This window comes from Salarias fasciatus, chromosome 14 (genome assembly GCF_902148845.1).
Source record: "Salarias fasciatus chromosome 14, fSalaFa1.1, whole genome shotgun sequence".
Taxonomy (NCBI): domain Eukaryota; kingdom Metazoa; phylum Chordata; class Actinopteri; order Blenniiformes; family Blenniidae; genus Salarias; species Salarias fasciatus.
Genome location: NC_043758.1, coordinates 9,170,417 through 9,196,833, shown reverse-complemented (window position 1 = coordinate 9,196,833; position 26,417 = coordinate 9,170,417). Strand labels below are relative to the sequence as shown.

At 44.3% G+C, this 26,417-nt stretch overlaps 1 protein-coding gene and 1 pseudogene across 1 annotated transcript; both read right to left on the bottom strand.

Moving 5' to 3' along the window:
- Positions 1 to 1,416: 1,416 nt before the first annotated feature.
- On the bottom strand, positions 1,417 to 14,114 carry LOC115400826 (complement C1q tumor necrosis factor-related protein 5-like). The gene is given in 6 exon segments (XM_030108876.1): positions 1,417 to 1,429; positions 4,849 to 4,853; positions 9,688 to 10,297; positions 10,377 to 10,409; positions 10,412 to 10,632; positions 13,915 to 14,114. Coding segments are annotated over 3 exon segments (765 nt in total). The 5' UTR covers positions 10,620 to 10,632; positions 13,915 to 14,114; the 3' UTR covers positions 1,417 to 1,429; positions 4,849 to 4,853; positions 9,688 to 9,773.
- Positions 14,115 to 21,504: 7,390 nt separating this feature from the next.
- The window catches only part of LOC115400836 (histone-lysine N-methyltransferase 2A-like), a 35,228-nt pseudogene continuing 30,315 nt past the window's right edge, over positions 21,505 to 26,417 (bottom strand).

Sequence of the window (26,417 nt, the reverse complement as noted above, 5' to 3'; positions counted from 1 at the left end):
AAGAGCTGCAGTTAAACTTTCATTAAAATTCATTAAAGAAAACAGAACCACTGAAAATATTGTCCAGAGGAGTGGAGGCCGCTCTGAGAGAAACAACAAGAGAGTGCAAGAGATGGAAGATCCTGTGGGGATCAAAACTCTATATGCTTTTAGAAGGTTTTTTTTTTTTTTTTCCTGAGTAAAATTTCTACCGAACCAAATATAAAAGATACTGAAGGCTACTGCAGGAAAGATTCAGGCTTACATTTGTGAAGAATGTTAATCAAAATGGGATTCAGGCAGAAAAACCCTGAAATTGTTGTTGCAGTGTAAACAAACATCACAGCAAACTGACCTGCAAACAGAGCAGAGCTCGACATGCCTGCTTCAATCAACATCAGAACCTCTCAAGAGCAATTTTATGACAGTCCACCAATGACATATTGAGGGAATGGCTGAATGTGGAGGTCCAGACTCCTTCCTCGTCCCCCTAGTGGGATTTTCAGCCATTGGTAGGATGCTGACTGACTGTGGTGTCATCCAGCTTAGCCCTGAGAAAACACAATAAAAGCAGGAAGAGCCTCAGATGACTGCTTTTTTTCTCCCGTAACCACATTTTGACGTGTCGCAGTGGAAGAAGCACAGGTGTGATTAATGCAATTACTGGTGACTGAATCCATTTAGCTCTCAGGGTGCTGGTGTTGTTCACCGAGGCTCTTTATCGCCACTGTGTTCCTCAGATCTCTACAGGAAGAGTCGCAGTGGTGTTAAAATGGCTTCGTGAGAAGAAACACACTGGAATCACGCTTTGTAGTCTCTGATCTCTGTCACCTGGAAGATCAGAGGTTTCTTTAACTCAGCACCAGAGTCCAGAGATACGTCGCTCCGTTTACATCTCCTGCCTGCGTGTCAGATAAAGTGAAGGGTTCGAGGAGGCGTGACCCCCCTCGGTGGTCAACTGGGACCTCTTCCATAAACGAAGGGCTATTTATCAGAGCGCTGTGGCTTTCAGCTTCAGAGGCTTCATCCTCGTTCCCAATGTTCAGGCTAAAAATATCCCCTGATGCATAACAGACATCTGCTCAGAAAAAAACCAACGCACTCAGAGATATCAATAGAAACACATTCAGACTGGATGTGTTTGTTTTTCATTAGGTAGCAGAGATATTTGTTTTGTTTTTATCTCAGTGACATTTGCTTCTGACTGGCCAGGAGTGAAAAACGTAGATACGAGCGAGCGAGCGTGTAACCTCGTCTCTCAGTCAGAGATCAGAAACAAGCTGCTTTTTGCCTCCTGACCTGCGAGTGCCGCCCCGCTGCTGTTTACGTGTCGGTTACAAAATTAGGCCGGCGTTAAGAGAGGAGAGGAAGTCTGGTGTCAGAAGAGAAGCAGGATGGAATAAACTAAAGAGAGGGTTTTTTTTTTCTTTTTACTCCGGGGATCTGACTTCTTGGTTTTGACCCTTGTTGGTCGTGACGGGGAGCAGTGTGGGAAAATGTCAGCCTCGGGTGTGCTCAGGCACTCAGGCGCTCATTTTTCCTCTTCATGACCAATGTTTTCATCTTCAGTCTGACCCTTTCAATTCTCTATTGCATGCTGTGATTTTAGAGTTTCAACCAAAAGCGATCTGGTCTGAAAAACTGCCAACGATGGTGAAATTACACCGCAAACTGTGTGGAGTCAAACTTGACCTCTTCTTGACCTCTTTTTGCTATTGCTTTGCAATACTTCTGCTGAGATGGACGAACAACACTTGTAGTAACATTGGTCAGTCTGAAAAAAAAAAACCCATCATCACATAATGATCATACCCGAACCCTTAGTCTATTGTTTGAGTTTTTTCTTCTGTCATACGTTCATTTTTTCCAAAAGCAATGTGTGCTGATACTGAGGTTGTTTCTGTGCTTTTCAATGCATTTCTATGTGATTTTGATCATTGCACTTTGGATTTTCATGCATCGATCTACAGTATATTTATGCAACCCTTTCGGGCAGGTAGTCGTGTAAGTTAAACTTCAGTTCAAACAACTTCACCTCCTGGGTAACTTCCTGCATGCTCCAGTTTATACACACAAACCAGCACCAATTACTGCTGTTCAAATGTCAAAGAGAATCAATACTACAAATCAATTTGGGAGATATTTTTAAAATGTTACAGCTATGAAAGTGGATAATACATTAAAGGTGAATGAGAAATGCACCATAAAAATCATGCATAACAAAGAAGTGCACAGAGAAATCCGACTAATAAAATAAAATGTGAAGATGCCCGATCTATTGGCTCTCAACCTTATAACTGATAATGATAGAAAAAACCGGCAACTGTTTTGTTATTCTGTTCATTTTTTGTCAGTGATTCAAAAAAGGCCAACAAACTTCAACAAGTTTCCTTTTGAAACTGTGAAAAAGGTCAAGTCAAAAAAAAAAAAATGTAAATCTGAATTTCAGTTCATGAACACCAGAGATTTTCTTAGTCAGAGAGAAAAAGAAAAGACTGGCAGCTCATTAACACTGACCTCAGTCCAACATCGACCAAATGTAGGAGATTTGCTTTCATTGATCTCGATAATCCTGACCGTAGTGAACGATGGCGGTGTGGAGGGATTAAAGCTGCTGACTCCTGAAGCAGGAAGCTGGGTGCCGGCCGTCAGGTCAGAGGCCTCCGCCACGCTTAAACCTTCACCCTCACACTGAGAGACATGAGAAGCAGTTTAACGTGCCATTGTTTCAAGACAACAAAAGAAGAGTTGGGGTTAAAAGAGCAGTGAAAACAGACGGATGCACTGTTGTTGATTTGATGACTCAAAGTAAAAAAAAAAACAAAAAAAACAAATAACGAGTTGAGAGAAAAGTCACAATAACGATGACACAGACACAAAGAAATCCGCGGTCCAAACCTGCTGCTAAATACTTGCAGTGAATCCTGATGGAGTGAATTTAAGCTGCCAATTTCAGTCTTAACCACAGCAGACACTTTCTACCAAGAGCCTGCTTTTCTTTTCAGGTTTGTTATTTTGATTATTTGTACTTCAGACATCACTCCCTCTTATCGGTTCTTTGCCTTGAATGAGCAGCACCTACAGGTATCCTTGGGCAAACTTATGCATTGTGCTAAAAAGCTGAAAACACTAAATAAAACTTGCAAGCGCTGGATTTTAGCGCATTGTCATCGATCGCTTTTATGCATCCAAACAGCACGCCCATTGTCTGTGTTCAATAGTGTCGTTTTATTGCTTTCTTTGTATTTCTCCAGCTACCTTCAGAATGGAGCTCTGAAATTGATTTTCTTTTTCTACTCAGACTGGTTGAGCAGAAAGATGTCAGAACACAGTAATCCTCCAATAAGAAGCAGATTTATTCCTCAAAGAAATGGCTGCTGAGAGCAGCATCGTATTTCTCTCAGATTTGTTGTACTGACTGATGGAAATGACGGTTTTCCACAAAGCACACTAGAAAAATATAAAAGTCAGCAAAATATCTGCCTCTTTTAACCCCTTTATCATATAACTGAATATATTTGTCTGCCACCTGCAGCTCTGGAGCCACATGTGGCTCTTTAGTTCCCCTGTAGTGGCTCCATGAAGCTTTCACATCGTGAAACGTGAAGAAACATTTAAGTTGTTTGTAGTATAGCTACAATCCATTGTACTATTCAAAATGATTATCTAAAAAAAATAAATAAATAGAAATAGTTAAAACCACAAGAAATGGGGAAAAAATGAGAGAATTGCTTCAAAAACCGGACCTTTCTAGAATTTGTAAAAGAACAAAATTAAATCTAATCACTGATTCACACATCCTTGGTGAATGAAGTTTGCATGTTTTTTCTTCCAGCTGCTGAATCAAGTTCCTACCTGCTGACATGTAACTTAATTTAGAATTCACTGGTTTGCAAAGAGGAGTCTTAATGATGCACTGTGTTTTCATGCATTTATAATGAAGAGAGGAGGGTGCAGAGTGGATCACTGAAGTCCTCTTATCGATCAGTCTGATGTTCGTCTCTGAGCTCCTTCACGGGCACGGTTTTTTCATGAGAGCAAAATTGCTAATATGGATCTAACTGTTGATTTCTGTCCATTAAAACATGTAGCGACCAGTAGATTATCATCGTTTTTTCCATTTTACTTCTGTTAATGATTTGCTAAAAGCAACTTTTCAGCGTAAAATTTGGAAACAAACGCATAATTCATGTTTTAATCTTGAAAAATGCAAATTCTGTTTGAAAAAATAAATGTGACTGCATGGAAAGTATCTGCTGGAAGAATCTGCAAACTAATAAAATACTCAATAATGTCCTGCTTAACGTCCACATGCACTGTTCACCAGTGTCAGAGAAACAGGATGCTGAAGTGAAGCTGCTCAGAGGCTCAGAGGTTCTTCTCTGGATCATCAGCTGGACTGTGATCCAACACTGACCCCTGCTGGAGGAAAACACGCACTTCATCTGGAGTGAAGCCCACAGCTCAGCAAGGAACTGAGGACTGATCGAATCAAATAAACTGCTGTTCATGATGCACTGACATTCAACTCCTCCTGCTTTTCTCTGATTTGGAAACCTAAATCTGAAGGTATAACAAAGAGTCCGGACAGATGAACTCTGGACGAGGATTAAATAGAGAGGATCGTATTTAATGAGACTGGAGATGAGGGCGTTTAACTGAGCTAAACAGGCAGAGTGCTTGTTTACACACACACACAGTCTTGTATTTCTATCCTTGTGGGGACCGTCCATTGACTCCCATTCATGTCTAGCCCCTAACCCTGACCCTTACCCTAACCCTAACCCACACCACAACAAAGCCTAACCCTAAAGAAATGTTTTTGCACTTTTACTTTTTTCAGTAACAACAACATGGTCAAGAAAACACTGTTTCTCCTACTTAGGACCGGAAAAAGGTCCCCACAAGGCATGTCGTTCCACATTTTGCTATCCTTGTGGGGACATTTGGCCCCGACAAGGATAGAAATACAAGAACACACACACACACACACACACACACGCACACACACACAGCGGGTATTCCTATCCTTGTGGGGACCTACCATTGACTCCCATTCATATCTAACCTCTAACTCTAATCCTATGCTGCAAAGTGGGTTATAAAGCATTGTGATCATTTATGTGTGTTTATAGCTACTTATGATGTGTTATACCGGGTACATAATTAAAATGTAATTTAGCTTGATTGTTACATTTACTTTCACATACCTAACAATTATTTACATATTTACATCATGAATATCCTGCTGTGTGTGTGTGTGTGTGTGTGCGTATAGCCAGCCTTTTCAGTTTTTATATTCATATTCTTGTGTCACCTTTAGACATTTTGCTTGTTTGCATCTCTTCCTATGAATAATTTATGCTGCGAAAGCGACAAATGGTTTTCAAGTGTAGCCTAAAACTAAATGAAAAAGAAATGAGTGTGTATCGGAGGAGCTGGTGTGGATCTGAGCTATTCGTCTCTCTGTCTCCATCTGGAAAAGTTTCTTCTGTTTGTAAATCCTATCCTCGCTGGGTTGCTTTTGTTTGTGTATTTGTGACATATGAAAGAACTGTGGGATTGTCTGTTGTTTATTTCTAGAAACTTGGAAAGCTTGATGTTCTATGATTACATTTCATTACTGCTCTTATATTTTGTGATCTAATGTTTGTCTTTCTAAATAATTATGTTAAATCACACCGACATGGGATTTATTTGTTTCTTTTTTTTTTTTTTTGGTATGTTTGACCCTGAAAGTGACGCCTTCATAGGAATAACTTGACATTTGTGCCACTGTGTATCTTCGTCCTTCACTGAGGTTTTGGAAAGAAACGATTAATCAAATGAAAATGACAGCAAATGAAGAATGATCTGCAACCACTTTACGTGATGTTGAAAGTGTATTTATATTTAGTTTACTGTATGAAGTTTGTGCTTTTGGGTATTTTGTTTAACATGACTAAGAATTTTGAGATTAATTCACCAAAGTTCATTAAAACCAAGCATAAAGGTATTTTATTTTTAAAGGCGTATTTATATTGAGCAGAATTGAGGTTCATGTTTGGCTCAGCCCTCTGTAGCTTTAAACCTGTCAAAATATATGGAGTCTGCCCTCCTTCACCAAAATAACTAGCATGGTCAGTCCCAAAATGTGGGTTTTCACAAATATTTTTCCTTCCACATGTGACAAAAGACCAGCTTCTGAAGTAAAACTGGCAGCTTGCAGGATGACTGGATGGGAAACTTTGAGTCAAACGTTCAAAACAGACAAATTTTCGTTCAATAAACATCCTTAAAGGCTATGAAATTCACTGAACGTAATTATCACGACACAGTTATTCATAAGGTATAATAAGGAAATACAGTAGCAGGATGTCATTGGCTTTTCACAGTGATCTTGTCTCACACCCTGTTTGCATCTGCAGTTTAATCCAGATGTCAGAGTCTCTCTTTAAACCTCTCTCTCTCCATGCAGACCCTCAGTATTTCAGGGAGTGAAGTCACCGTCTGCTCGGCCATCAGCTGGCAGCCTTAAACAGAGATTTACAGGCCGTGAACTAATGGAAATACGTGATCGCTGCCAGTGGGGGATTGATTAACTCCTTACATCTCTCATCCCACCCTGAAGGAATAGTTATGGGGATATATTTGGAAGCTAATGATGTGTTGGAATCTCAGTGAAAGCGGGGAAAATAACATTTTTCTTATGTCTGAAGTGGTTTGCTTGACAGTCAGAGCTCTGCTCGTGTCAGAATTCAAATGTCTGCCTCAAGCAAATAAGGCAAAAGACAACGTCCCACTAAATCCAGAGGAATATCTTCGACCCTTCAGCACCGACGGGAAAAAGAAGGGGAGAGATTCACATCGGCCGGCTTGGGAGAGCAGCTGTCAGGGTACTGCAGCGTTTGGTGAAGTCGTTAGGCAGAAATAAACACAGTGAATCCAGTGGAAAAGAATATTTTCCAGGTATTTACATTCAGAGTTTCCAGCTTTCAGGAAATAAAAACAGAATGCTTTCATTAAAGTGAAAGAAAGTCAGACAATCAGGCAGAGATGGAGAGTGACTGAAAACTCTAGGTCATAAGGTCATCTATGTATTTACGATATGATATTGTTTTTACAATATTGCATTTATGTTAAGGGAATGGGGTAGGGGTTAAATAAGACACTGTTCTTCAACCTACTCCTGTTCTTTACTTCATGGTATGTACTTGCTTTTTCTTTTTTTTCTTTCATAATCTGTATAAGACAAATGTATTTACTTTTAATGCTTACCATGAAAAATAAGAACAAAATAAAAAACGAAACGAAAACCTTTCCCGAGGGTGTTGATCTTAATCAGAGTGTCTTTGTTTCCATGCTGCTGTGTGCAAACAGGAATTCATATTTTAGTCTCCTCAGGTTTGAGGTGTTTAGTCTCAACAAGCAAATAAGCCATTTCTAAACCTCATCTCCCAGCTTCAGCCTTCAAAATGAACTATAAACTATTTTTTCTATATTTACCAATATAATTAATTTCAATTCATGTAATTAAAAAACAATAATTAAAAAAAAAATTGACATTTTGTTTATTCTGTTTTTTAAAAAATCTGTTCCAACATGAAGATTTTGGTCGTTTGCTGATTTCTCCTTTACATGTGAAATAAACAACTAAGAAAGCATTTTTGGTGATAACAAAAGATAATAAACTCTATATTTTCTAAGTGTTTTGAGGATTCACTGAGGGCTGTAGTCAGAAACTGAACTGCAGTAACAGGCTCTGTGCACGTGACACAGTAAGATGTGATTATTCTATCATGAAACATTCTTGTACCAAAGTCTCACATGTATTTCATTGACGTGAAAGATAAGAATCCTTCTGAATTTCTGTTTATTCAGTTTTGTGACAGATATGAAGAGGTCCTACAGAGAGGCTGCAGACTTGGTTTATGGCCATTTCGTCTACTCCCAGTTCGTCTACTCTGAAATTCCCATTTCGTCTACTACCTTTTTGGCAAACATTCCCATTTTGTCTACTTTTGTCTACTTCAACATTGGACCATCAAAATAACATTAATTATGAGAGTTATTTAAGAAACAGCGCATTTATTATGAAAAATGCTACAACACCTATTTATTTCCCTAACCCTAACGCTAACCCTTGAAGTTTAGTATTTAAAAGGGTAAGAATGTAAGTATTACAGCAAAACCTGTGGAAAAGTAGTGAAACGTGTGAAAAATACACAAAGGACGAAAGTAGACGAAATGGGAATATATGTCAAACACAGAGTAGACGATATAGGAAGTAGACGAAATGGGATGTTACCACAACTTCTGGCTTTGGTGGAATTTTCAGGACAGTTGGGAAGATCTGGACAAGTTTCCAGTGAATTTGTATATAATGTCAATATTTGAAGAACCACAGGACTATAATCCCTAAATCCACAAATCATTGACGCTGAGTTTTTCACTGATTCTTCAGCATTAATGCTGTGTTAGTAAAATAAATTCTATTTGTTTTGTTGACCATATTCAGGTGCTGCATTGATTTTTTCCTCTGTAGCAAAGTCGACAATTGTCAGTTGTTTTTTTCTAAGTTTGTTTGTCCAACAAATTTAACTAAAATCATAGCAACGACTGGCACCGTTGAAGATCATATGACTTCAAGCCTGCAGCGTGGAATTTCTATATAGTCTTCATGTTCTTCCTGTGTTTGGGGGGCATATTCAAATCTAATACCCCTTTCCCACTGGTCAAAAAACCCGTTTAAACCCGCTAACAATCGGCTCCTCATGGCAGTGGGAAAGGGTTTAACCGGCATTTCGACCGGAGTCGTTCGACCCTGCAATCGACCCGGGAATTTTACCGGGTCAGTTTGTGTCGGCTTTTAGTGGGAGGGACACATCCGGGAACTTACGTGATGACGTCGAGGCAGCGCGGCTACGTTAGCGCGCTAGTTGTTGTTTCTGGACACAGCGGGAGATATCCTTCATCAAGATGACCCAGCATTGGCAAGATAGCGAGACGAGAGAGCTTCTCTTGATCCGTGGGAAGGGAAGAGTCGTCTACAGGTAATGGGGACTGTGTGTTTACTTTAGTTTTGCGCCGTCGCACAGATGATGTCATCAACGTGGACACCATCAGCGCGGGAAAACGCAGCGACACAGCTTGCCAGCAGGCGGCAAGACCCGGGTCTGCAGGCAGTGGGAAAGGAGTCTAACAGAAGCATTTTAAGGAAATAAGTGACTTTAAAATATCAGTGATAGCAGATCATCTGAAATAGATTTACATTCTTGATACCCCAGTCTTAAAAAAGTGTGAAAGAACTTTATGTAGTTACTCTGCAATATAAACACTCAGTATGGTTCCTTTGGGAATTACAGAAAGCAAGGCATGCTGGGAAAGCCTTTATCTGCCCGTGACCCCGTCCTATTGGAAACATCTGCCCCCCTGGTTTTCAACCCCAGTCCAACAGAGAAAAGGTTGTAAACGTTGAGGAGTTCTACAGATTTATTCATGTTTGCTGTTCGCTGAAACGCTGCACAGTGAGAATATCGAAGCGGTCTGGGTTTGCGGCCCGGAGCAAACGACCCGGCCAATGTCACGACATCTGCTACAGGAACTAAATGTCACAGAAGGCTAAAGGCTGCTAGTTAGGAACAGGCGTTCGGCGTTAATCCCTCACACCTCGACCGCGACGCTACGCGCTGTTCAAGCCCGCCGCATTTCCTCTTCGCCACGCAGAACTCTCCATCCAGGAAACTAAACAGGCTACAGAAATAGCTCTGTCCTCCTCAGGGGGGATCAGACTTTCTTTTCTCCATGAGCGCACGTCATGCAAACACGGCAGAGTTTTTCCAGTCCGAGTACACCAGGAAGCCGCTGAAGGTGCTGTCCGTCTTGGTGCTGGCGTAGAAGCCGTTGTACTCGGACAGCGCCATCTGGACCCACACCTGGTCTCCAGGCACCAGGTGGAGCATGGAGCCGCCCGACAGCGACGCCGGTTTGGGCCAGTTCCCGTAGAACTGGAAGTACGAGGCCACGGCGTGGCCGTTCTTCATCAGGTCGAACTGCAGGCTGGCCCGGTACACCGTGGCGTGCACGGCGAAGTAGTAGACCCCCGGGACCTTGCAGGTGAAGCGGCCCGTTTCGGTGTTGTAGTCCGCCTGCTCGTTGATCACGGCGGTGTCGAAGCGGACGGCGTCGCCCACGGACAGCGGCAGAGTCAGGCCCTGCTGGGACAGCTTGACGCTGAAGGCCGACTTCGGAGCCACGGCGCACTCCCCCGACGGGCCCCGCTCCCCCTTCTCCCCCCGGTCCCCCCGGTCTCCGGTGAAGCCTCGCACTCCAGTCTCACCTGGAGGGGGGTGAGACACAAACATGAGTGTCAACCGTCCTTCCAGGGACCGCTCTAATGATCGGTGTAACTGGAGTACCTGCTTCTCCTCGCTCGCCCTTCTCTCCTTTCTCCCCGGGGCGGCGTCCCTCCCGTCCCGGCCGTCCCTCCCCGGCTGACCGGGACTGCCGTGACCTCCGGGAGCGCCGGGGATCCCTGGGTGGCCCGTGCACAGACTGGGGGGGATCTTATTGTCTTCCAGCTGGGTGGAGACTTGGATGAGGAGGAAGAGGAGGAAGAGGAGGAGGGAGGGCAGCAGAGGTGGAAGTCTGGGCGAGGCCATTGCAGTGTCAGGGCTGAAGGGGGGTCCAACACACAAAAAACCATGAAGAGTGTGTGTAGGCGTTCCAGCAACGCCATCGGGCCGCAGCCGATGGGAACATATTGAAACATATAAACAGAAGAGCAACAGAAATCCCTCTGTGGATAAAACATCATGAGAACGAGGAGGAGGAGAAGGATGACATCGTCTTAAAATTTTTTCTAACCTCCACTCATGTAAACACTGAAGAGTGTTTTTACAAGATTCGAGATCTTACATAATAATTCTCTTAATAAACACACAGTGGGACAAAAGTTACCTTTTAGTTTTCAGAGAAAGGAATCTATCAAGTGCTTTTTCTTTCAAGGTTTCTCTTGACGCTCCTCGAGTTAATGTGAGAGAAGTGAACCTGTTAGATTATATAATGCTGAAATGTGCTGGCATCTGCCAGGAGCACACTTCATTACATGTTCCTCATTCAAGTTAGACAGAGTCTTTGCTGTTTTTGTTTATACAGTAAAATGGAAAGTGCTGTAAGGAAACACAGAATGTAGAAATGCATCAAATATAAAGTTGAAGATCACTGAAACTTAAGAAATAGGAAAACTAAAGACCTTTCCCATGAATCTCATTGGGGCTGAAGTGAGGCACTGACAGAAAAACAGAATAAAACATTAATGAATCTAACAAGCATGTGTTTGACTGTAAAAGGAAGCAAGAGTGCACAGGGAGAACATGCAAACCTCACACCAGAATGTCCTCTTGCAACCCCCCCACCCCCCAAAAGACACTTTAAAATGAAGATGAAAAAAAAAGATTTAGTAAAAATGTTTTAGCTGCTCTATAAAACTACTGACAGATATTGCCTGGAAAATATTGACACTAAGAAGAATTCAACATTTTCAGCCAATAAAATCTTTTAATGTTCCACTGCAGGTTCATTTAATGTGTTTTTTGGAATTATTTGCAGGCACAATAAATTGGTAATGAAGTTACTCAGAGACATGTATAATATCCAAGACATGTTAAATCATTTGTAAATAAATCAGTCAGCCTCTACAAGTATTGAAAAACAGATGTTGATTCTGTGAGTCTGAATTCCAGCTGCAGGATTCAGAGCCGGCTGTATTCGATCATCTGTGCTTCATCATGAAGCACAGTAACAGTCCAGTCATGAGAAAACAACAGCAGGTGAGACTGAACAGTGTTTATCGCAGCATCTATCCAGCTGACGAGCTTTAATATATATCAAGTGGACTACTGGGAAAACTATTTAATCATCAATCATTTATTATCACCTCTCCTTGATCTGTTTCCTTCATAAATTCTTTGCTTGGAATGAAGGAGAGGAAAACTAATGAACTCAGGATAAAATCGCTTAAATTGAAAGCTGCTCAGAATCCCAAAAATGTTTGCAAAATATTCTTCAGAGGATATTTTGTGTGTGTGTGTGTTGAGAGTTGCTTCAGGGACAGCAGGTCAAAGGTCAAACAGTTAGTAGAAGATCTTCAGCTCATACAGGACAGAGGTTTTAGTGCTTCAGTGGTTTTGCGGTTCGTCCTTCTGCCTCATAGCGATAAAATCTGGCTCTAGTTTACTCCCACAGTGCAGAAGCATGCAATCAAGGCAAACTGATGGTTTTAAATTGGCCGTAGCAGTGAATATGAGTGTGTGAGCTTGTCCTTCTCTGTGTTTATGTTCCCTGCTTTCTCCCATATTCAGCTGAGATTAACTCCAGCTCCATTTGACACTGAGAGTAATCAAGCATGTAAAAGTCATTGAAATTATCTGATCATCTGATTTGCTGAAGTTCTGTGAGACAATATTTCCCCTGCGTTGATTACTCACATCTGCTCATCAAAATATGAATGCTTTTGCTGTCTGGACATGTGTTTTTATAAAAAAGGAGAGATACCAGTCAGTCGACTCAGAAAAGGCTCATCCTCAGCTGACCCACCCGGCCAGCACTGCAGTCATCACTGTAAAATCTTCTGCCATCAGTCCTCAGGAAAACGTCGAGACTCTGACTGTATGTGTGTTACATCTTCTCATGGGGTTACTCTTTATATGTTTTCCAGTGGGTTTCTGGGCCTGTTAAGAAGAGATATGAGCTTGTCTCGCTGTCGTCCTGCTGGGAATCCAGTCTGGGAGCGGGACAGCAGGCGTCGCGGCACCATAAACTGATCTGATGGATTCAGCAGGACATGCATGTCTAACGGCAGCCCCCTTAATGAAAACCCACTGTTTGTCCTGTGTGATAAGGATGGGAAATGTTAGTCTTTGTCATCTGTTAACTGGAATTGAGTTTATAAACCACAACAGCTGCAGGAAGAAAAGAGAAAAAAGCCTGAGGAAAAATGAGGAAAACAAAAAGGAGGGAGGGTTGAAGAAGTGCATGTCAGCATTCCTGGCAGGATCGGAGAGCAGACAGGAGGACAAACGCTGAGAGTCCGAGCAGCTGTCTGCCACCGATCCTCAGTAGCGCCGGCGTGATTGGAAACATGAGCGTTTTCAAAACCTGCACAAAAGAGCAATCCTGAAGTTTATAGGAGACTAATGTGAGCACAAAACACTTCCAGCTTCTATTAATAGATATTTTGTGCATTTTGGGTGTGTATTTCACAAAAACTTGTTACTCTGTCATACGGCGAAGGCCAAAACTTCACATTTTAACAACAAAACACAACGTGATGAAAGACTGGAAACGCATTTGATTTAGTCAAGTGATTGAAACTCAGTTTTCCCTCCTGGGAGGTGGTGATTGTTTGGAAGCAGTCGGAGAGCTTTGGCATGCCGCCTGAAGACCAGCTGGAGTGAAGCAGATCCACGTCTACTGTAACTCAACATCAGACCTGCCCGTTTATGTAACCTCTCACTTCTCCACGGGGCTTATTCTGGGACTGGAAAACTAACGGTACAAACTCAGCTCAGTTTTTCATATCGCCAGAGAGAAGCTTTGTTTATGTAAATGTTGTCTTGTTTTCTTTATACATGCAGATTCAATGTCTGATTTCTCAAAAACATTTCATATGATGCATTTAGTTACTGTGTGCCGAACTTTTAACACTGGTAAAGAATAAGTTATACTGCTCTACATTGTATCAGTGATCCTGAAAATAACACATTATAACATATTATCTACTTTCTATTAATACTTTTAGTCTTATATCCATAGTAATGAAGCACCTTTGGGTGTATTTGTCATTACTGGATGTTGGAGTTTCCAAACACATCTCCTCTTCTTCACCTGTGTGCAGAGCAGCTGCTGAATCTCCTCTTTGAAAGTTTAAACCAACAAAAAGAAACCAAGCCTTACCAGTTGATGTGAGGTCTCCGAGAGCTGCCTCTGATGTTTGTGCGTGTCGAAAAAAAAAGGGGGAAGAAAATCCCTGAGAGCTGTCCGACCCGACGACAAAGTCCAGCAGGGAAAAACTGAAAGGAACCAGTAATGAAATCCAATTAGAGAGCGGGGTGGGTGTGAGCGAGAGGAGGAACTAGGAGGGTGGGGGAGACAGAGGAAAGTATGTGATGCAAATCCAAGAAAAATACAGCAGAAATACAACAACAAGGGGGGAAAAAAGGCATGACAAGATCAGTGTGCAGAGAGCGGGAAGAAAGGAGAAGGGAGGGAGAAGGATGGAGGAATGTGTGAGACATTGCATAAGAGAGGAAAGTCATCAAACTGCAAAGTTCGAGGGCTGCGGTTTAACAAGGCAATGAGCCGTGCTCCAGCTTTATTAGAAACCGCTGCTAATGAAGACATACGCTCCTCACAAAGAGCAGAAACACACACACTTTCATCTCTCCGTTCTGTGATTTTCCTTATCAGCCTCCACGATTAAGTAATTTTCTCCCTCCAGATATCATCTCCCCGCTGATATCAACCTTCAACTCAAGCAAGACTCTGACTGTAATCCTCTCTCCCTCTGTAATCCCTCAGTGGTGGCGTTAAGTTGATAAGGCAAGAGGTCTTAATATCTATTTGGCAAGCAGTCCAGGACTTGAGCTGGTTGCGTTTTGCTGCTCTTCTTGAGTTCAGGCCAAAGAAAACCGTTTTCAGTGTTATCAGAGGAGCAGCTGCCAAAACTGGAGATGGCAGAGGTTGAAATCACACTAAACAAGAGCTCGTTTGTGTGGGAAACAAAGAAAATGAGCGGCGGTGTTTTACCAGCTGCGAGACATCTCGAGCCTGTTTATATTTTGTCATCATTTACTTATTTTTTGAGCACACCCGGTGGTGCCGAAGAGGCTCGGGAAGTCAGGAAGCTCACTGGTTCAGATCACAGGACTCCGCTGTAAAGTCCACAGAAGGAGCTGCAGGAGGCCCGTGCTGTCAGTCAGGAGAGTGCAGAGCTGCAGACAGAAAAAGCAGACTGGACTGAGGTGCAGTGATGGAGGTGAGGCTGCAGGTTGACACCTTTCAGCAGGAGCACTGAAAACATTGTGGGCTCACGCTGAGCGGAGAGCAAAGGACCTGCAGCTCACCGGCAGGCTGAGAGCTGAAAGTCACACATACCAGGAGGAGATGGAAGAGGAGATGGCTGTCCTTCTACAAACCGCAGCACAGACAGACTAAAGTCATGGAGACAGCGGAGGTGGCTGCATGAGGAAACTCTGTCAGGGGGAAAAGACTCTGTCACTATTGAGGAGAAGAAAAGCTGATCCACCCGAGGCACCACTTTATTCCATAACTGTTCCATATTGATTTTTTATTCAGTCTCTTGTTTGTTTTGTTATATTGTTCTTTTTTGTTTATATTTACATTAAATATTATTAAATAAAGCATAATGCATTTTACTGGGTTTTGTAAAAAAAAAAAATATGTTGCTTTAAAACTGATACATTGTTGCCAACTCTCACTCAGGAAAGTTCTATGATGTCATCATCTAGATTGCATAAATATTCATTTGCATGTGTAGGATAAATTGGGATGACATCATTTAAACTGATACACTGTTGCCAACTCCTCAGTCAGGAATGTTTAAGACGGCGTTATAAAGAAAGAAGGAACCTTATTGGTGCAAAGTGCATCACATGACATGACAGAGATACAGCCGTAGCGCCCCGATCATTCAAAGCCAGCTTCTAAATGGCAGTACAGACATCTATTGACATGCAACTGTTGTGTCTGTTACAACGTAGAAATCTACAGTTAAATCAAATCTCATGGCGTCTTGTCTCATATAATCACACAGCAACATTTGAATATGTCATGAAGCAGGTGAACCCAAAAGCAGACTGGAGCTGATGAGGGCAAAAACAGCTCTTTATTCAGGCTAACAGATCAGACAGGGATAATCCAAGGGCACTGGAGTTCAGAAGAGAGTTCGAAAAACCAGAAACAGGTAGCAGAAGGCGCTATACTCCAAGGAACAGGTAACAGAGCTCACCAAAACTGGAAATAAACCTAAATACACTGGGCAGGGCAAACGAGAAGGGACATGATTGGTTAACAGCTCAGGAACATGAGGCGAGGCAGAAGGCAACAGGTGAAGGACATCAGACTAACGACACAGGGAACCAGGGAGGGTCAGGGACAGCAGGAGGATGGGAGATGCAGACAGGGTGTCAAATTAAGCACACTCTTTCACTTGAGGTTTCATTTCCTTAAGATTTTATCATCTCCCAGCAGATGCTCTGAAACAGAACAGCTGGATTCACTCTGCAGACAGGTGAACTCTGTTCACTTATCAGGAAACGTCTGAACGCTCTCGGTCTCACTAGACTTGATTTAGAGGCATCAGAGTAAAGAGGACTGGATATTTTTGCATGCCACACTTTCCAGTTCTTATCTGTTAAAAAAGAAAGAAAAGAAATCCATGCATCATTTTCTTTCCACTTCAATGTAACACTGGAGTCAAAGAGTCACAAGTAACTGTCACACAATTATTCAACATATCTTCACATCATGGTTTCTTCCTTAAATGGATTGATTAAGACTTAAAAAATAAAGTAGGGAGCCTCCACTCACTGAGGTGCAGTATTTCCGATGGAGGACAATTTTAAAATTTTTATTGACTCACTTCCTACATCTGGTTTGCAGATGGGGTTTTACTCTGATTTTTCAAAACCTGTAAAGCTTTTTGTGATGCTTTTTATTCTATAAAACCTGCTATATAATTAAAGTTTGACTTGATTTGAATTAAATTGTAAACCTTTTCCTTGAAACCTACTGAAATCATTGAACTTTCATAACTCGGGTCAGAAATCGACCGTCTGTGGCTCATAGGTACGAAGTTTGAGAACAAAGAGCGAGACGGCTGTGAGGGAACACATGGGTCTGCTTAGCGTTTTAACGCCGTAATGTTTTATTGGGATGCGGTGGAGAAGAAGGGTCAGCAGCTTTCAAACATCAGCACAAACTCCTGTATGGAGGGAGATTTCCAGCAGGCTCCTGTGGAGACTGTGAAGTTAAGCCGTGTATTTAATTAGCAGCGCTAGAATCAGCACTTTCTGGGTCTGCTGCTCTGGTTTCCTGTAAAACCTCGTAAACATGACTTACTGTTAATTCAAACCACAACTCCACCATCTGATTTCATTTCCAGGGGGAGAAAATAAAACGGCTAATGGGGAATCAACTAATCTCATTAGCTATTTTATTACGGGGTGAAATCTGGGTTTTCTAAACAATCCTGCATTTTACATGAGATCTAAATCCAGGTTAAAGCTGAGTAAACCGTGACTACGTGCGGTTAACGGGAGGCTGCGCGGCGGTGAAGTGGTTAACCTGTCTGGGCTGACTTGTGGAATTTACAAATAACTCAGCATGAGGAAGAGAAGAAGACACAGCAAAGAGTAAAGGAGACATGTTTATTATTTAAACTATCACTTAAATAAAAAAGTGCATAGAAAATAAACATGATTAGAAACTTTTCTTTTACACTTATGTACAACTTTGTTTCCTAATTATACATTCAACCAAGTAGTTTGTGGTTTGTTTTCACGGTGGTGGTTTTCCTTCATTTTGTCGAAGCGTACTGAAAGAACACTGTTGAATGGGAGTAAAATGACTGTTGTGAATACCGTTATTACAGAGAGGGAGAAGATATCGATAAGACAAAGGTATATTCAAGGCAAAAAGAAAACGAGCCTGTTCATGATCGTCCTGTCTCCGTGACACCACATTCCGTCCAAGGCTGATAACGTCTATACACAAGAAACAATTAGAAAGTTACAAATACATGTTAAGTACTTGTCCCACCTCTCCAGAACCTCTGACTTGTAAAAAGAACAATTCAGGGTGGATGTTGCACAAAATAAATAAATTAAATGTTTTCAACATCAGCATTATCTCAGCATTTTTGACTTTCTATAAAAACAGTACATGATACCAAAAGCTTCGGAGGAGAGAGAGAGGTGGTCAGGGAGACGCCAGAGCTTTTCCAAAATGAAAGCAAAGAAGAAAAAAAAAAAGAAAGAATAAAACGTCATTTTGGTGAGATCTTTAAACTCCTGATCCATCTCCACAAACCCATCTCTTAACATTACCACATCAAGTAAGCTGTCTAAAAAGTCCCTGGTATTAAAACATACAAAACAAAAACAAAAAAAAAAAAAAATCACAACAACCAGAAAAAGAAAAAAAAAATTAACAAAAAAAAGAAAAAAACAGACAAACAGATATAAACTATATGGCTGACCTCAAGAAGTTCACAACCACATGAATACAGTTACATTTCTCATCACATAAAAACCGCTCCTTTCTAGAAAGAAAAACCGAAGTGGAGCTGCAGTGCTCCTCGCTGGAGGAGAAACACTCACAGGCACAGCAAAACTGGTACTGGATATCAATATACAAAAGAATGATGCACGTTAGTTTTATCTTGATAGTACTGTAACACAAAACCATTATAGAGTACATTGAAACATTGCTATTAACCATTATAAATCTGCTGTTTTGCTACTGTAACTAAGTTTGACTGTCCATTCCATATATTGTATAGATACTAAAGTACAAGAAATTACTATGCATGTTTCCGTATATTATTGGTATTTATACTATAATTACAGATAATGACGGAGAGAGGCCACTGGTGTGGCGTGGGAGAAATGAAGTCCGAAGTAACGACGGAGACGATTTCCTTATTGTGTATATACGCTACTGAGAACAGTGACGAAAGTGAGTTATTGTTCATCGAACCCTCCGGTCAACCCTGAAAACGCAGAAGTGGATCTGGCGAAGCGAGAGTCGTGGACAGAGCCCTTTGGCGTCGGCGAGCGTCTCACCACCGGCGCTAACGTGAGAAACCGCCGTCCCGTCCCGTCCCGCCCTGCCGAAAACGAAGCTGCTGCCGCCGCTGCTCGGTATCTACACGGCTTCCACGTCCCCGGGGTTCAGTCTGACGCGAGAACGACGGACGCGTCGGCGTCGCCGCAGGTCTGGCGACGGTGGAGGAAGAGGATACATTCATAGTTGACCTTTAGCAGCAGAACTCAGGCGCACCGCCGGGAAGGGGAGGGCCGCAGGTGTGGGCCCTGCCTTCACTTCGAAACAAAACAAAACGAAAAAAAAGGAGTCAAGTGCACTTTTACCAGAGCCTCAAACGCCACTGTCAGGAGTCTGAGGGCCGATCCGTGCTGACCGGTTCATGTATCAGACGCACAATCGCAAGAAAAAACAAAAACAACAAAACGACGACGACCTCGGAGACTTTCTGTGCTTGTGGTTTCAGCATTGGAGTTGCATTGTCTGTCTGGAGAAAGAGCGGAGTTTTTCCTATGTCTGTTCAGTGCCTGCGTCACAGCTAAAGTGCAAACCGTCGTTTTGTGGGTCACGTTTCAGTTTTGGGTGCGGGAGGAACGGCTAACCGCCTTCAGGTGTCGGCGTGACCCGGAGGCCGTTGAAATAAATTAAAAGAGACAGAGCGGGGAGACTCGGGTGGCGTCGTCTGAACAGTCTGCTTCAACGGGCTCATTCACAACTAAGGCAAAATACCAGGAGACTGAACCAAAGAGGGATTTCCAAATGCTGGCGAGCATCGGTGCTTTCACCAGGACGGGCTCCGCGGAGATATGACGTTGGCAGAAATAACAAAAAGGCACCTCTTTGTCGACCAAGTCTACAGAGGGACACGAAACGTCGGACTGACGGCACTCCTGTTGGGCTTCGAACGCGCTCAGCGGGCAGGCCCCGTCGGCCAGCGGCCGCTCGGTAACCGGAATCGAACTCGCGCCGCTCGACTCGACCGCGGTGTGTGTGTGTGTGGAGACGATAAGGCTGGAGAGAGGAGATATCTGTTCCGGGTCAACAATCTGAACTCTCTCAAGTGCATAAGAATAATAATATAGTTCACATGACCGCCGGACTGCCAGTTCACAACTGCAACAACGAAAACAAACAAACAAAACAAACAATTAACAAACCGACTCCGGCCAGCTCTGCCCAAACGGCCTGGGGATTAGATAAAGAGCTACTGGTGGACTGAAATGAAAGGGGACCAAGCCACAGACCAGCGTCAGTCTTTGGAATCAAAGAAAACATTCAGGCTACAATAAAACAAACAAAAAAAAAAAAAAAAAAAAAAAAAAAAACTTTGAAAAGGCAGCGGAATACAAAACATAGAGACCGAGCATTAGTGTTTGTAAACCTCTATTTTCTACAAAAATGACAATAAAAAAATACGATTTTTTTAAAAATATAAATACCATCATTAAGTGCTATTCACTAGTGAGTGCTTTGAACGTTTTTTTTTGTAGAAAAATATACATTATTTACATTTGTTATTTTTTGTATTTTTTAAAGCGAGCATCATAATTCCCTGTCCATGATAAAAAGACAGATAACAGACAAGACTTTAGAAGACTTGATACAAATAAAAAAAACAAAACTCTTTTCCATCAGGCCAAGAAGAAAACAAGCTGTGAGAAGAATTTGCTTCACAGGAAAGAAGTTTGGTTGTCTTTTTTTTTTCTCTGCTGTAATTTGGAACACGATTAAAAAAAAAAAAAATCCAAGCTTATACAATTACCAAAAACAAGTTTGATAAGAACAACAACAGCATGCACGAGCGTGCAAACATGTCTGTCTGTAAAACTCATGTCTGTGTCTGAACACAGCTGTAAGAAAAAAGAAGAAAGAAAAAAAAAAAAAAGAATTATAAATACGTCTACTCAAGCACATCAGTAGGATTCTGTGGTCCCTGGGCTGTCAGTCCACCAGAACCTCTAGCTGCCTCGCTCTCTCAGGCCAGAGGCGTCACCCCATCCACGACGCGCAGCTTCAGTACATCGAACGGCCTCGGCTTCGGTTTCCACTAACTGTCTCTCTCCCCCCTCGCCTGTTTTCCCCTGTGGCCGCTGCGCCCCCTGCTGGTTCCACCCCTCACCTCCTATTTACAGGGTCCGATGTACGCCCGGCGCCCGGTTTGGGTGGGGGGGTGGGGGGAGTTCCTGTAAATCACAACAGCTCTGAAGGCATCGGGGCACATTCAAACAGGGAAATGTGCATTAATTAATAGCTGACATTGAGATTTTTAAAAAACAGAAGAAGAAAGAAACCCTAACAAGTTTTTCTAATTTTTTTTTTTGTTCTAGTAAAATTACAGTTAAAAATCCCTTCAACAAATTGCACTTTGGTGTAAAATGGAACCGAGTTCTTTTTTTATATGTTCACATCTCAACAATAGTGGAACACAACACATTTCTAAAAAATTAAGGATAATGGGCCCATGTTATAAAAAAAAAAAAAAAAAAACAATGAGGGGGGTATTTAGAATCTGAATAAATAAAAGGTAATATTGCGATGCCTTGATTTCTTTACTCACCCCGGAAGGTGAAACTTTCCATGCCAAATGTAAATGAGACAAAAGGAGGCACAATACGTTGGAAACTCTATAAATGGCCCGTCCTCCAAACACGGCCGTTCCTGCATATACAACGTGTCTTTCATGGGCTGACCGCTGGGACTGCCCGCTGCCTCTGGACGCCCCGCCGTCCTCCTCGGGCGGTCAGTTGAGGAACTTGCGGCACTTCTTGGCGCCGCAGTTGCAGGGCAGCTTGTTGCTGGCGTCCTCGATGGGGAACTTGTAGTCGTAGGTGAGCTCCTCGCCGCAGTAGATGCGCCGCGACGCGAAGATGACGATGTGCTTCTGGCCGTCCACGGTGATGACGCGCGAGTAGCAGTTGGGCTCACAGGAGTGGTTGATGAAGCGGGCGGCGTTGCCGTGCACCGTGGCGTCCACCACCTCGTAGTCGTCGATGCGAAACATGTAGCAGCCGATCCCCTTTGAGGGCAACGGAGGAGTTTCAGTTTCATTCCCACAGCGCGGCTTAGCTAATCGGACGGGACGCAGTTTGAAACCTCACCTTTCCGTCGTAGTATTTCTCCCGTTTGTCCGTGAGAACAGACCGGATGACGTTTCCAGAGTATTCGATCACCATCTCCCCGGCCTCGATGGTTTTCTTGCAGAACAGACCTCGACCATGGATCGGAGATCTGCAGAGGGACACAGGGACGGTTTTGAGTAAATGTGAGTTAGTCTAATAACGGAAAGCTGTAACAGTCCACGGGCAGAGCTGATCAGACCTGTAGACTCCAACCGTCTCTTTGGAAGAAGCCTTGAGCTGCTTGAATCTCACAGCGAGCGGCAGCTCCATGGACGCACGCCTGCGATGGCAGCACGGAAAACAGACATTGAGGACTTTTCTTCAAGTTTATTCTCAAATAGTTCCTGAGATGAAGATGAGAAAGAGCAGCAGCGCACCTCGCTGTCCGGAGCTGGCCCTCCTCGTCCTCATCTTCCTGCGGTCTGTACTCGGGGGGTTGGCGATGTTTCGAGGCCAAGAAATTAAACACGTCAAACACAGACCTCCTGGTCAAGCAACAGAACAGACAGAAGATTAAATCATTAAAGTCTGATCGGTTACTCTGTTCAAGCTGAACACGATACGGTTATTTTATGACCACACGAGCGTCGCTTCACTTCCCACCTGTGGTGGATTTCTGCCCGGGCCGAGCCGTGGGGGTTGATGGGAGGCTCGTCTGTTTCCTCCGGCTTGTGGAAGCGGAAGCGGTAGCTCCGGCAGTGTCTGGAGCCGTAGAGCTGCTCCAGCAGGAAGACCACCGCCTCGTGCACGACTCCCAGCATCCTCAGTCCGTTCACACCTGAGAAACAGACGCAGACATCCACAAAATGTCAATACTCTCACACCCCAGTATGATATGCATTACGGTACAGCAATACAGCAAGTTAAGCTCTTGCTATAAAAATTTAGTGATAGTTACCTTCAAAGGAGAGCTCCTTCAGTCGTGCGTTGGATCGAGCTTCCTGCACCTTATCAGTCAGAGACTTCCAGGCCTCTGCAGAGAGAGTCAGTATTTAAAACAGTTTTAAATGCAGTTTCGAATATTTATGTTCATGTTAAAAGTTTAATAATCTGAAATACATGTGGGATGTCTTCTACGTAAGTGTGTGACATAAGTATTAAAACTTTTGATTATCTTTTAAAGATAATCAATCACATTCTGTTAAAAGAAAATTAAATCCGATTTGTTTGTAACATGAGGATTCAGGCTGCGGGCTTCCCTCTCACCTTCGATACTCTCACAGCGGATGTGGAAGCCGTCTTCACTGCAGATTTCAAAGATGATGCCCTTTTTGGGCTTGCTATCCAGAGCCGAGTCCCTGCTGTTCCCATCCTGGTCAGGTGCTGATGCCACAGGAAGAGATCCTGTTCCTCCGGTGGCAGATGTTCTGTCTTTTCCCACTAATTTACCTGGTAAAACCGACCCTTCAGAGGTCTTCTTTTTACCAAGCACGCTAGAAAAGATGTAAAAACAAGCATTAGAAAGTGATCTTATGATTAGTCTGAAAAAAGGTGACTATCGCTGTCACTTCATACCTTTTGTTGGAGGCCTTTTCTTGAGGTTTGCCCATGTCCATTGGTTCAGGGGAGCTCAGCTCTTTCAAACTGATTGGAAAAAAAAAACAATTGTGAGGTTTATAATGAGAAAGCTACTTAGTAACAAAAGGTTTCTGAATTACTTGAACTGAGATATTTAGTTTTATATAGCGAGAGGACAACTCTAAACTGGACTAATCTGGAAGTGCACCTTTCAATAGGCGTTTAAAGTTTAAACAGCTTCTTGGCTAAAAGGAAACGATGTCCACCTTGGGTTTGAGGACGGGTGCAGCCCTGCAGGGTTGCTGTGATGCTCGTCTACTTGAGAGGGCTTCAGCTTCCCATTGCTCACATCTGAACTCTGCCTGCTCCTCTTCGCTTTGTGTTTGCCTTTCTCTGTTCCTGGCGCAGATGTGGCGGAGCTCGGTGGTCTGTGCTCCGACGAACGGGAAACGGGATTTGTTCTGCTGCTCTGGGAGTGTGCAGAGGTTGGTGTTTGGGTGAACACTCCAACAACACGTCCTTTGGCAGGGTTCAGAGGGGTAGACGGGCTGGGAGCTAAAGCGACTGTGTTAGTTGGACCGGAGTCCACCGTCTGGACTCTGTTAACAGAATGGACTGCTGCTGCAAGTGGACGTTGCCGCCGTCCGTCTCCGCTTGCTGGTTCACGGCCATGCTGATGGTCTGCTGGGACGGCAGCACGCAGATGCTGCTGGCGATGGAAGTCTGAACGGGCGAGCTGAGCTGTGACATCAGGGGAGCCGCCCCCGCCGGCTGGAGGACGACGGGCTGGTCGGACAGGCCCAGGCCATGCGGGCTCGCTTTAAAAAGGAGGTTGCTAATCGGCCCCGTGATCTCAGTGGAGCTGAGGACGGGAGTGGAGAGAGAGACTGATCCCGGTGCAAGTAGGCCAGCAGCACCACTAGGGGGCACAGACAACATTCAACACAGACTGACTGGGGTTGAGGCCAGACACTGTGCAAGGCAGCAGATGGGTCGAAGAATCATGACCTATGAGGCCGCTGGGCCGGACCGGGAATCCTCTGCTGAAGGAGAGTCGTGGGATCCAGGTACATACCCCTCCCGGCTTCCTCTTTATGATATTCGGAACTTTGCGTTGGGAGGAGGAGATGGTGCTTAACTCAACCAGACTGCCGGGTTGGCCGGGGATGCTTGCAGTGATCTGAGGTGAAGACAGGTTGATGAGGGTCATGTTGGGAGGGGCCACTTCAGATGGGGCCAGAGTGGGCTGGCTCCGGGAGCGGGCCAGCCTTTTGTTTTTTCTCGGCAGCAGCCGAGAGATGGGCCTCTTCTTGCCGTGGGCGGAAGCAAGGACGGTCGGGGAGGAAGTGAGGGAGGAAGGAGTAGAAACGATGGCGACACTGGGACCCAGCTCGTGCGGCCGCCCGGCCTCGGAAACAAGAATCTGTGGCTGGTCGTGGGACTGAGTGGGCAGACCAATAAGAAGCCCTGAAGTGGTGCTGGGGATTCCTGTCTGGAAGCCTGCTTGGGCGGGCCCGGTGAAAGTGTGAATCTGAGTGGGGTGAGGCATGGTGCCCATTTACCTCCGGCAGGAAATATGGACTGGGCTGATGATATACCGGTATTCAGCCCGGTGGTGAGCGTCATGGAGCTGAGCACCGCAGGAGAGCTGGTGTCCATGACTCCTGCCGCATTGATTTTTTGAGTGACCCATTAGGGACAGTTTGAAGAACGTACAGCGGCTGGAACTGCTGGTTGACACGATGAGCTTGTCCGGACCTGGTTTGATGACCGCTGGGCTGGAAACTTGAGTCTGGGACGTTCCGGAGACCGGTACCGGACTGGGGCAGCCCGAAGCGGCGGCCGATGCCGGGATGAACTTCTGACCTTGCAGAGGCAGAGAGGGAGAACTCGGCAAACCAGGAGTACCAGAACTCCTGGGAACGTCTTGGCTGGCGCAGGTTCGACCACCTGGCCGATAGCGGGGCTGGGAATAAACTGCTCTGGAGTCATGTGACCTTCTGTGACCTGCGAGTCTCTGTTTCCCAGAGCTGGCGCCTCGTGCTGGTTCTCTGACGGCGACACGCCGGGACCCGCTTGTTTCTTCTCCCCACTTCTCTCCACTGATGGTCTCCGGGTCCGAGTTCATTCCCAGCATGCTTCGGTCGGAGGTATTTGAGATGAGACTGCCGGCATTGTGGTTTTGATTTGTGTTGACGGTCGGGCTGCGGGTGGTGAGGACCGAGAGGTCGGAGGGCAGCTCCAGAGGAAGATACGGCTCCTCCACAGAGATGGAGCTGTTCACGCTGCTCTCCACGACCCCTCCGCTTTCAGCACTGGGCAGCGGTTGGGAGAAGTCATCAAACAGAATGTCTTTACGCCTGTTGACGTCCACCCCAACGTAGCCCTCGTCCAGCAGCAGCTCCGAGGAGGACGGCTCAGACTGCTGGCCCAGAGCCGGCAGCGACATGGAAGGTGTTCAGGACGAACTCCATGATGTCCGACGGCAAAATATTCCCACAGTCGTCACTGTTGTTTTGTCAGAGTCCGATTTGAGCAGGTCTGTGCTGAGGGACAGCTGGGCCTCCAGAGGATCCTGACCTTGACTCTGCTGCTGCGATTTGACTCCGCCTCCAACTGTAAGGCAGTTTTCCTTTTGGTTCTTCCGGCTTTCTCGCGTGTTTCCGCTCACTGCTCCACTGTTGCCGTCGGTCTCCTTACTCACTTCATGGGAGTCCGATTTCTCAGTGTGCCTTTCTCTGCCCCTCCTTTTGGGGGTGCTCTTGTGTGGAGTCGATGAGGAGGTGGCCGTGGTGGTCGTGGTGCTGGTGGTGCAGATACTGGTGTCGTCTGAGCCGTCGTCCACGCCGTCCAGCTGACCGATATGTTGCTTGCTTATGGTCCTGTTGAAGACAGCAGAGTCAGAGGTAAATATTTCAAATATTTGAAAAGGACTAAAACATGTGGAAACTCAGGTACGTGATCAGCACACTTTTA